At 44.7% G+C, this 12,914-nt stretch overlaps 1 protein-coding gene across 1 annotated transcript; it reads right to left on the bottom strand.

The window, feature by feature from the left end:
* Window positions 1–7,467: 7,467 nt before the first annotated feature.
* Window positions 7,468–11,349, bottom strand: LOC110532666 (homeobox protein Hox-C1a-like). The gene is given in 3 exon segments (XM_036988680.2): window positions 7,468–7,620; window positions 7,623–7,942; window positions 10,650–11,349. Coding segments are annotated over 3 exon segments (984 nt in total). The 5' UTR covers window positions 11,245–11,349; the 3' UTR covers window positions 7,468–7,551.
* Window positions 11,350–12,914: the final 1,565 nt, after the last annotated feature.

The raw sequence follows: 12,914 nt of genomic DNA on the forward strand, positions 1-12,914 counted from the left end.
ACCTCCCTGCTCCCCTCCTCTCTCCTCTGGCCGCCGCCCCACCTCCCTGCTCCCCGCCTCTGTTCTTGGTCCACCGCCCCACCTCCCTGCTCCCCTCCTCTCTCATCTGGCCGCAGCCCCACCTCCCTGCTCCCCTCCTCTCTCCTCTGGCCGCAGCCCCACCTCCCTGCTCCCCTCCTCTCTCCTCTGCCCGCCGCCCCACCTCCCTGCTCCCCTCCTCTCTCCTCTGGCCACCGCCCCACCTCCCTGCTCCCCTCCTCTCTCCTCTGGCCACCGCCCCACCTCCCTGCTCCCCTCCTCTCTCATCTGGCCGCAGCCCCACCTCCCTGCTCCCCTCCTCTCTCATCTGGCCGCAGCCCCACCTCCCTGCTCCCCTCCTCTCTTCTTGGTCCCCCGCCCCACCTCCCTGCTCCCCTCCTCTCTCATCTGGCCGCAGCCCCACCTCCCTGCTCCCCTCCTCTCCTCTGGCCGCAGCCCCACCTCCCTGCTCCCCTCCTCTCTCCTCTGCCCGCCGCCCACCTCCCTGCTCCCCTCCTCTCTCATCTGGCCGCAGCCCCACCTCCCTGCTCCCCTCCTCTCTCCTCTGGCCACCGCCCCATCTCCCTGCTCCCCTCCTCTCTCCTCTGCCCGCCGCCCCACCTCCCTGCTCCCCTCCTCTCTCATCTGGCCGCAGCCCCACCTCCCTGCTCCCCTCCTCTCTCATCTGGCCGCAGCCCCACCTCCCTGCTCCCCTCCTCTCTCCTCTGGCCGCAGCCCCACCTCCCTGCTCCCCTCCTCTCTCCTCTGGCCGCAGCCCCACCTCCCTGCTCCCCTCCTCTGTTCTTGGTCCACCGCCCCACCTCCCTGCTCCCCTCCTCTGTTCTTGGTCCACCGCCCCACCTCCCTGCTCCCCTCCTCTCTCATCTGGCCGCAGCCCCACCTCCCTGCTCCCCTCCTCTGTTCTTGGTCCACCGCCCCACCTCCCTGCTCCCCTCCTCTCTCCTCTGGCCGCCGCCCCACCTCCCTGCTCCTCTCCTCTCTCCTCTGGCCACCGCCCCACCTCCCTGTTCCCCTCCTCTCTCCTCTGGCCGCAGCCCCACCTCCCTGCTCCCCTCCTCTCTCCTCTGGCCGCAGCCCCACCTCCCTGCTCCCCTCCTCTCTCATCTGGCCGCAGCCCCACCTCCCTGCTCCCCTCATCTCTCATCTGGCCGCCGCCCCACCTCCCTGCTCCCCTCCTCTCTCCTCTGGCCGCCGCCCCACCTCCTTGCTCCCCTCCTCTCTTCTCTGGCCACCGCCCCACCTCCCTGCTCCCCTCCTCTCTCCTCTGCCCGCCACCCCACCTCCCTGTTCCCCTCCTCTCTCCTCTCCTCTTTCCTCTGCCCACCGCCCCCACCTCCCTGTTCCCCTCCTCTCTCCTCTCCTCTTTCCTCTGCCCGCCGCCCCACCTTCCTGCTCCCCTCCTCTCTTCTTGGTCCCCCGCCCCACCTCCCTGCTCCCCTCCTCTCTCATCTGGCCGCAGCCCCACCTCCCTGCTCCCCTCCTCTCTCATCTGGCCGCAGCCCCACCTCCCTGTTCCCCTCCTCTCTCCTCTGGCCACCGCCCCACCTCCCTGCTCCCCTCCTCTCTCCTCTCCTCTCTCCTCTGCCCGCCGCCCCACCTCCCTGCTCCCCTCCTCACTCCTCTCCTCTTTCCTCTGCCCGCCGCCCCACCTCCCTGCTCCCCTCCTCTCTCCTCTCCTCTTTCCTCTGCCCGCCGCCCCACCTCCCTGCTCCCCTCCTCTCTCCTCTCCTCTTTCCTCTGCCCGCCGCCCCACCTCCCTGCTCCCCTCCTCTCTCATCTGGCCTCTCATCTCTTCTTGGTCCACCGCCCCACCTCCCTGTTCCCCTCCTCTCTCCTCTCCTCTTTCCTCTGCCCGCCGCCCCACCTCCCTGTTCCCCTCCTCTCTCCTCTCCTCTGCCCGCCGCCCCACCTCCCTGCTCCCCTGTGCTACCCTCGCTCTTCTCCATATGTCTGAGAGCCTGTCATTATGGTAACCTCCCCCGGGGCAGCAGAGAAGGGGGGGTCGACTTTAGTTCAGGCAAATAGGCATTGCATGGCTCATTTATGATGTTTTGTTTTGTGTGTGTGTGTGTGTGTGTGTGTGTGTGTGTGTGTGTGTGTGTGTGTGTGTGTGTGTGTGTGTGTGTGTGTGTGTGTGTGTGTGTGTGTGTGTGTGTGTGTGTGTGTGTGTGTGTGTGTGTGTGTATGAAATATAATTTGGGATCAAATATGCTCTGAAAGCAAACATGTTGACATGAGTACCCTGATATCGGGGAATTTGTGCCATTCTGAAAATGTTATTGGTACCGGAAGTAAATGCTATTGCCTCATTTGAAGTGAAAAAATCTGAATCAAACATTGATTATTTTGTTTGAAATATTTTTGATGCATTCTACAAAAGCATCAGTCCAAAAATCAATCTTCTATTAAAATGAATTCAAAAATGAACTTTAGGGCTCCTTCATTACAACAGATAGACTAAAGTGTGTCTGACATCTTTAATGCAGCATCAGCAATCCCTGTAGAGGCTTATTGTTTTGTTTTCCCCATCTCACTTTATGCCTGTCTGCAGTTTTTCAAAGGGCAATACAAAGCACCAATGTAAACAGAGCTGTAGGATAGAGGTCAGTAGCTCCAATGTAAACAGATCTGTAGGATAGAGGTCAGTAGCTCCAATGTAAACAGAGCTGTAGGATAGAGGTCAGTAGCTCCAATGTAAACAGATCTGTAGGATAGAGGTCAGTAGCTCCAATGTAAACAGAGCTGTAGGATAGAGGTCAGTAGCTCCAATGTAAACAGATCTGTAGGATAGAGGTCAGTAGCTCCAATGTAAACAGAGCTGTAGGATAGAGGTCAGTAGCTCCAATGTAAACAGAGCTGTAGGATAGAGGTCAGTAGCTCCAATGTAAACAGAGCTGTAGGATAGAGGTCAGTAGCTCCAATGTAAACAGAGCTGTAGGATAGAGGTCAGTAGCTCCAATGTAAACAGAGCTGTAGGATAGAGGTCAGTAGCTCCAATGTAAACAGAGCTGTAGGATAGAGGTCAGTAGCTCCAATGTAAACAGAGCTGTAGGATAGAGGTCAGTAGCTCCAATGTAAACAGAGCTGTAGGATAGAGGTCAGTAGCTCCAATGTAAACAGAGCTGTAGGATAGAGGTCAGTAGCTCCAATGTAAACAGAGCTGTAGGATAGAGGTCAGTAGCCCCAATGTAAACAGAGCTGTAGGATAGAGGTAAGTAGCTCCAATGTAAACAGAGCTGTAGGATAGAGGTCAGTAGCTCCAATGTAAACAGAGCTGTAGGATAGAGGTCAGTAGCTCCACACACACAATCTGCAGTGACATCCATCCATTTTTACTGATGTGTGTTTTCCTGAAGAGAGGAGAAATCCTTTCTGAGCCTGCAGCCAACTGCTTAGTCTAAGGCTCAGAGACAAACCTGTCTCTATTCAATGTCTGTGTGCGGAAATAACAGGAGAATTCCTATGCAATAAACATGCAACCTTGACACAGTTTCACCTCTGTGTGCACCCCTTCTTTCTCTCTCTCCCTCCTCTCTCTCTCTCCCTCCCTTTCTATTCCTCTCTCTATGTATCTCTTCTTCCCTCGTTCTACCTTGCTCTCTTTCTCTCTCTCCATCTCTACCTCTCTCTCTCCCACACTCTCCCCCTCGCTCTTACTCTCTCTTCCTAGCTCTCTTTCTCTCTTCCTCGCTCTACCTCTCTCTTCCTCGCTCTACCTCTACCTTGAGCTGACTTGATCGCAGACCTGTCCAAGAGGACATTTCCCTGGTCCGGCAGCCAGAAGTGCTGAGCGCTGCTGTCTTCTTTATACACAGAAATACGCTGAGACTGTAAGCTGTCCCCAAACACCTGGTCCCTGGAGGAGGAGGAGGAGGAGGAGGAGGAGGAGGAGGAGGAGAAGAGGAAAGGAGAAGCAAGAACTGTGGTGTGGGTGCGTGTGTACATGTGTGCATGTGTGTGCATATGATTATTGGTGTTGTATGTTTATCGCTGCTTTGAATAATCAATTGTCAAACAAACATAGGATAGCCGAGAGAGAGAGAGAGAGAGAGAGAGAGAGAGAGAGAAACCCCAGAACACCATATTTATTTAAATTCATTAGTAGCAATGAAATGTTTAAATTGATTTCATTTCAGAGTACACTTATTGCATGTACATTATGCATTATGTTAATACTAGGTTTACTGAATTAATTCATTACAATAAAGCAAGTAAGAAATCACTTACACATGTAAATGCAAAAGTAATGCAACATGCCTCTGAATCATTCTGCATTTAAATGAGTTACAGTGTCTAATGCTATTGGGGTCGTAAGCATGAGAACAGGTGTCCATGTTGCTATAACCGGAATAATTGCAAGGCTCCTATTATAGCCATGTGGTCCTGGAAAAACTCAAGGATTTATGGTATAACTTTAGATATGTCTCTGAATGCTTGCAATATAAAACGTTTTGAACTCACTATGCAATATAAAACGTTTTGAACTCACTATGCAATATAAAACGTTTTGAACTCACTATGCAATATACAAAGTTTTGAACTCACTATGCAATATAAAACGTTTTGAACTCACTATGCAATATAAAACGTTTTGAACTCACTATGCAATATACAAAGTTTTGACTGGGTTCAACCTTATCAATGCACATTTTAAATAGAACCCTTATTAATACTAGTGTCAGTGTATGACAGAGCTGTCACTGTGATGAGGGAGCTGTGCATCTTGGGAAAAGAGAGGAAAGAGGAGTACTGATCCATCAGACAACAATGGTTGAATGGTTTCAAACTAAATGTCAGTCTACACAAAATTGCAAAGGTGCTCTCATCAATTGACAGGCAGGCAGGCCAATGCTGAAACTGTCAGAGGACAACTAATAAGGTGTTTTCAGGAGCTCAAGGATATATGTACAGATGCTTAAAACCAGTTATTGCTAGCTGTGCAGTGCCTCTGTGTCCAGGAGATATGGGGGCATATTTAACAAGGTTAAAGTCCACTAATTGAGTCAAATAACAGTGCATAAAAATCGTAATCATCATTATCATCTTTATCATGCACATCAGAAACATCATCATCATCAACATCATACTGTAATAGTGAGTACATTTTGTAACTTTGTTTGAAAAAAACGAATTCCTTATAGCATTCCTAATATGGTCATTGTGTATTATTGCAGAAAGCAAAACTAATGGTGTGTATTTAAATTACTTTAAATGACTGTGTAAAATATAAAATAGATTTGGTACAGTGCACTGCCTGAGGTTGCACAGTTATCCTCCCATTGATTCATCCAAGCTCATCTTCCTCAGGTCATAAGGCATTAAAGGCATTAGACTTCAGCTTTATGAATTAAGTCTGTATAGTTTCATTGTTTTTTTTCATGTTATTATAGGTGAAAACTAATTAACAAAAAAATGGCTGTAGGGAGCACTTTTGGCAGAATTATTTGACAAAGGAGGCAATGAGTTTTTGTCGATTAACTGTTGACATGCAATGGAGAAGCATACTGAATACATCATTTCCATATGAAATTGTTGCATAACAATTTAATAAAAAATGAAATGCAATGAAGGACTACAAAATGGAATGTTATCAAAAAATAAGCATGATCATAACAGATCCATAATTATAGTAAAATGAATAGTGCTCTAGTATCAGGCTGTAGAATACTATTCTTCTCGGGCCGTTTCAATGCTGGATGAAATATTGTCCTGAACAAAAGTTTTTTCCTTGTTGAAAAAGCCAAAAAGCTTGTGAGCCTCTGAGGTCACCCAGATGAAGGATCATCTTTCTCTCCTTGACTCACTGACCAGATCACTGTCGTCTGTAGGCATGTTGAAGGTCACCGGGTCAGAGTTGAACTCTGGAGTAACTGCATACATTAGCATGACTTGCACAAACTTATGTGCATGTGTCCAAAATAACTCTATAATAGTGGCATATTCATTCATGTAAAAAAATATGCATTGAAAATCCCAAAATACAAGTACAATTGTCTACACTTGCAATACATTTAAATGAAGGCATTGGTAAGTAGGCCAATAGTTTACACCAAGTAAATGAAGCAATTCCGTGTTTCCAATTGTTTTGTAATTTTCAGCCCTGCACCACATTTACTGGTGATAAATAACACACACAAAAACTAATCTACTAAATTAAATTAGGAGCGTATTCGATATTTCAACAAAAAAATGGTTTATCCCTTGTGTGGTTTTAAAGGTGACATTAAGCTATAAGTCCTATATATTAACACCCCGGATAACCTGTTACACCATTAATAACGTTTTTATGAGGCATTAAACGAATCTCTACCGAATGCATTTCAGAGGTGTCGTGCGTGCCCAGGCAATTCATTTGTTAATTTATAAGAGAACATGGCAGTTTAGAGAGCGTTTTATCGTCGAACCATGAGTGTTCAAACTGTAAAAAATATTCAGAAGTGGATTCTTATTTTCTGAAATATGTTTATGATTAGGCTATAGCTCACTAGTTTAGGAAAGAGGATTCTACCATCATTTGCTCTTGCAGTTCCGTTGAAATGCGTTCAAATATTTGATTCAAATGGTATGATTAACTTTGATCAATGCATTAAACCTGCCAGTCAATAGATCTATCAGTCAATTACCACATGAATCCTTCAGTGCTGGCGGGATAATTAAAACCATTGAGAAAAAGAAAAACAACGGGTGAAAGTGAAACGAGAGAGAGAGAGAGGAACCAACAATGTTGAATAGAGAAAGAAAAATAAATACAAGACAATACATATTCAAGAACATGAAATAGGTCAATATAACATCTTACAATTCAAATCACTTTTAAGTTATTCAAAATGTGTATAAACAAAATAAATTTACTTTAGATTGGCTATTGATATAAATTATTTTGGAAATAGCTTTCAGCCTCATGCGGTACTTGAAACTCACTGGAAAATGTAAAATGAATTGGATATTATTTTAAAACAAGATAAACCCTGACGGAAATATTTTAAGTAGGCTGTACCGAAGAAAGAGCTGGCCACAACGTTAATTTAGTGATGCTTTAATGACATGCAAGAGACAATAAATAACTAAATCAAGTTTAGTAGGCCTACTAAATACACAAATAAATATAATAATATTGGTTGTCTGAATAAAGTTATGTTATTTGATATAAACTCATAAAGTGCAATAATCATTATATTATTTCACCTGACAAGCGAGCGCAACTCAAATGTCCTCTTGAATAGGCTACTCCAATGAAAAGTCTCAGGTAGGCCTACATGCGCCCCTAAAATGAGGAACCACTGACTCAAACACTTACAATAACACATTCTGGAGTTCACAAAACTTACCCTGCTTTCCGTGTTTTTTTTTGTGTGAAAAACAATATGACCCTGATTAACCAATGGAGAATCAAAGAACCTGCATGTTGATGATACTGTCTGCCACTATTACACCTTGTTTTGTAATGCATGAGACAGTTCCTCTAGTTGAGTGTTAAGGGGCAGCAGGTGTTTGGGAGAGCATGAGGTCGGTTCAAGTTGTCCAGGAGAGGAATAAGTGTCCAGGCTGTTGGAGCGTGAGCTTTCTGAGCAGCTCGAGGACACGGGAGGGGCCACCGGGAGAAGACCCTCGCGCATTAATTTCTTCTGTTTCATGCGCCGGTTCTGGAACCAAATCTTCACCTGCGTCTCGCTCAGTTGCAGGGCGCTCGCGATCTCCACGCGTCTGGCTCGAGTCAAGTACTTGTTGAAGTGGAACTCCTTCTCGAGCTCTGTGAGCTGTTTGGTGGTGAAATTGGTCCTTAGTACCCCGTTAGCGGTAATGTGATGCCCATCGGTGGGAATGCTGTGGTTACCTCCACCTCCTCTGTCCATACTGACGCCCGGAGCGACTATACTTAGTCCACATGCCATGTGCATCTTGGCTGAAAAGACAGTTAAAACACAGGTATAGTATAAATATATCGGCTGAATTCAATGAAGTAACCCAGCCATAAAATATAGACAGTACAAAATGTATGATTACCGGTTTATATCAATCACTACCGGTTTATATCCATCACAATTACTTATAAAACATATATTAAATAGGTTAATTCAGTGAATTGGTTAAGTGTATTAACATCCATAAATTGGAGTAGATGATTGCGCGGGGGAAACTTGGCTCTAGCGCCACATTCACATGCTCTTGTGCCAAACATTCAGCTGTGAAGTTCCTGAGACTGTTGTATCTGTACCACGAGGACAGATGTTGGATGTAATAACGTATATCACAGTACAGGTATAGGCTATCTAACAGGGCCTATATCAGAGAGAACAGAAAGCTCATATGATAAATGTTGACATCCATGTTTTAGACAAAGAAGAATGTCAGAGACAGGTTACATATACAGAGGCTACCAAACCTAACCTGAAATGAGAGTGCAGTAGCCAATAGTGAATATGGAAAAACCTAGACAGACAAAACAGTACAGTAAGTAAATAAGCGCTTTGGCTCTCATGAATAGATAATCACATTCTGATTAATGACGTCTAAGATAATAGGAATTGGCGCTGGCCAGAAGGCTTAAAATGAAAATATTTGAGGAATGACTTGCACGCTTTAGAAATAGCCAGCCAGCAGAGCCAGGGCAAGCCGCCGAGCCGAGGACTTCCCAGCCAAGGAGAGAGAGAGAGAAGATAAGGAGAGAGAGAGAGAGAGATCGATACACATTGCCTCAGCCATCTGGGCATCCTGCCCACAGTAATTCAGGTGCTGTCAGAGCATAATCGAAGAATGACACACTGGGAGTATATACACTGTACCAGCAGATCAAGAGGCAGAGGGGTGATAGGCCTTTATGCAAGAGAGAACATAGGGATGCTTTGCTTCGTGCCAAGACTAATATACCCCCCTGAAACGTTGCTGATGCTGTCACTAATCATACTACTGCTAACAATGTGGCGCTAAAGAGATCTACTCCAACCCTGGAAATCATCCTTACAGATACTATATCAATATCTTTACAGCTGTTTGTATGATAGCTTAGAACGCTTGCTAGAGGACATTGATAGCAGTCCTGGCAAGCAACATAAACAATCAATATAAATTAAGACATATGTGGTGACTATATGAACTGTCAGCCTGGTACCAACTGATAAGCGTCGACAGCATTAATTGTTCCGCTGTATTCTTATGTCTCCGAGACAGACAACAAAGAAGGTCATCTTCAAACTCTGAGGCCCTTATTCATGAAGCGTTCCCCCTGTCCATATCATTCGTATTCATGGTGGTCAAAAAGGCAAACTGATCCTAGATCAGCACTCCTATTCTGAGGCGCTTTGTGAATACAGGCCCAGATTGCACATCATAACAGACAGAAGGATCTCTATTGGGTCCATATCACCCCAATAAACCATATCTTTATTCAGATGTGTTTGAGATGCAATTCTTCTGAAGGCTGTGAGCTCACAGTTTTCCCTTTTCACCTCACACTGGATACTCAGATTTAGATATTGTGCTGTCTCTTTGTCAGGATGAGAAATTACTTTTAATGGGCAAAGTAAAGATACTCAAGGTATTTTTTGAAATATACCACGTAGTCTACATGAGTTGTATGATCTAATTTCTGTGAAATCAGAACGTTTATGGTGAGTGTCACAGTAAAGGCTCATGAGATGTTGGTGGACTGATGATATGTGACAATGATTATGTTAAAACGGACACATGTAAAGGTGCTGGGCACTGAGATCAATACACAAGGCTCTCATTACTGTACAGACAGATAATCAATAGGCAGAGAGCTCTGATGTTACTAACGGTATAGGGAGTGCGTTTGACTAAATGTACGATTAGCAGCATTGCACACTGCACGCTCAGGCAATATTGCATTGTCAGAGCACAATGATGTGATAGCAAAGCACGTGGATAGCTATTATATTTCATTCTATTCTATTATTTTATTTTATTCCCTTCTATTATGTTATAGTGTGGGAAATATCTCCACAATTTTTTCTGCGCCCAATAGGTAGAGAGAGGCAAGTTGGCCTATACTGTATAATAACCATGTACACCTCGCCCAGCCTCCCCTGCCCGCATCCCAGTCCATTCCGATTATCCCAATCCGGGTAGAATACATAGTTCAATTGTCACATATGGTTATTGTAGTAGGCTGATTCAGGAATCGTAAGTATTACAGTTATCATATTCATATTTTTGCTGGAAGTTTTGTTAAAGGTAAATTCACAAGTATGCATGTATTTGTACATTTTGAGCCATCACTTGCTGAAAAATAGGTTACATGCATCCAAATGTATAATTTTCTCATTTAATTTTTTTTTGTTGATGATGTTGAGCGACTTTACGAAACTTCATCCACGCTCGAACACGTCACACTTTGTTGCCCGTTGCACAGTCGCCTAGGCTGTACTTTCTCACAGCACACCACTGTCCTTCATACTGAATTGTGAATATGGCACATTAAAATGTATACTTTCCAATAGTAGGCTATGTTGATGAATCAATGGGCAGTTTACTAAAAGTTATAGGTGCTATTGTTTTTCGTATCAACAATAAATACAATGTTTAAAAAGTAGTTTGTCAATAAGATGCTTATTGTCTTTCCAAATGGAAATGTAAACTCCAAAACTTACCCGTCCGAGCTTGACTTCTCTTCTTCACGTTCATCCAATCAAAAGTTTTGCTCCTGTGACTTAGTTCAGGTACCTTACACTTGGGGTCGGAGTGAGAGCTACTGTCCACAACAGCAAAGTGAACATTAGACCCATCATGAGTGTAGATTTTAATGTGCGCATTTATAGACCCGAATTCTGCGTGCGCTAGCGCCTCAGTCCCGGTGATGTGTGTGGAAGAGGAGTATCCAAGTCCCGGGAAGTCGTGTTCCTGCACCCGGAGGTAGGAGGGGAGACGAGAGTAGTGAATGCAGGCCGGTGGCGTGGTTGAAAAGCCCTGACTCTGTGTCAGAGGAGAGCTGCTCGAGCCTGAGTAGACTGGGAGCTGAGTTACCGTGCAGTCGGTCGCAGAATTGGCACCGGAGAAAGACGGGTAACTGTGTTGTAATGAATATCCCGGGTCATCCTCTGATAAAGAGTTACCCTCATTGCCAGCTCCAAGTTCTGGAGAAATTATCTGGTCCAAGTCACCTATCCTGACCTCCCCTGGTCGGTGTCCCCCTGCGAACAGAGCGCTACTCTCCCCATCGCACGTTAACTCTTGATACAAATCCATTATCACCTACGCATAATCATTGGATCGGTCAAACGGTTATAGGACTCATGGACGGGTGGCCTCTAGCTAACACCCAATAACGCATGGATGACCGAGATAGCGACCATAGACAGTCAGAGGGACATGCCCTGGAGAAATTCGATCTCTGATTGATGGAGATGACGTGCCCTCTTGGTCTTGGCCAATAGATGGACATCTATGTCATCCACCGGGGACAACACACTGATTAATCAAGCCAATCAAGTTGTAGACTCATTTCATGTTGTCAAATTAACAAACTCCAGTACAGCAGACAATAGCTGTTTAGTCCCCATCGTTCATGGTAACTTTCTTTTCTCATACAGGGCTGTTTAAATGCGTAGGATTTACACATTATATGGACATAGAAGAGGTACTTGGTCATCAAATAGGACTGGGATATGGAGAAACAAGTAAGTCAAGTTTGCTAAGACGATGGACCGACGCTTCTGAAGTCTGGCTTTCATCAAAGTATCACTGCTCGTTTTTAAAACAGGCACAGGTAAGATGACGTCAGCTGTGGTATGTTTGTACCACACAGTGCTGCAGGCCTGCGGTGATCTTTGTGACTACCATGCCAGCTTTGTTGTTATCAATTATAAACGATTAGGGCTAGATGTTTTTTTTATAACTGGTTTTAAGGTCCAATGAAAGTAATGACATTTGTTAGCAGGTCCTGGATTTAAATGTTTGCCAATAGGAATATAGGCCTAAGGCGTTCATTATACAAAACCCCTCAAAATATAATAGACTAAGGGAATCCAGACTAGTCATTGATTGACATTAGTCTCGTACACAACTATCCTGCGATTATGGTTTCTTCAGCAGTAGAGGCCGTGATCAGTGCAGGGCTAAAGGTCATGTGAAAGACACACTTAATGGGTTCAAAGGTCGTGACCGTGGCTGTTGAGCTCTTCACTGACATTTACACGTTAGTCATTTAGACCCTTTTATCTTGAGCGACTTGCAGGAGCATTTAGGGTTAAGTGTCTAGTTCGAGGGCACATCGACAGATTTTTCCCCTAGTCAGCTCGGGGATTCGAACCAGTGACTTTTCCGTTACTGACCCAATGCTCTTAACCGCTAGGCTACCCACTAACTAGCATGGGAACTGTCAATAGTCTCCGAATAACTAGGAACATCGGTGGTGACAGGTGGACGTGCACGGTTTGTGTTCCCAATTACCGACAATTAGCTATGTAGCCTCTACACAGTTTACTTAATGAAATGGGATGCTAAACTAATATAAATTTAGTAACTATAAATGATCTAACTATGTCAATATTGCACATTCAATGCTGTTATTTCAGATAAATAGGACTAGATCTTTACTATTCCACAAACACAGCAAGCCTTTTTCTCGACAGTAAAGTATATTTTAATTTTTCGAGACGTGGCATGGGAAATTGTAAAAGTGCTAATTCAATAAATAAAGGAATACAACAACAAAAGTTATATTCAATTTTGTTCATCCGATATAATTCCCATATTTACGTGTATTTTCCTAGACGCTTATCCTCATTTCATTGTACTACAAGCAGAGCTAAACCTGTTTAATTGCCCTTTACATTAATTTGTATCTTTTCAGATTACATAGAAAAATCTATACCTCCACATTCACATAACACGAGAAAACATATTAGTATTAGCTC

This window comes from Oncorhynchus mykiss, chromosome 9 (assembly GCF_057628025.1).
Source record: "Oncorhynchus mykiss isolate SJ-2025 chromosome 9, ASM5762802v1, whole genome shotgun sequence".
Taxonomy (NCBI): domain Eukaryota; kingdom Metazoa; phylum Chordata; class Actinopteri; order Salmoniformes; family Salmonidae; genus Oncorhynchus; species Oncorhynchus mykiss.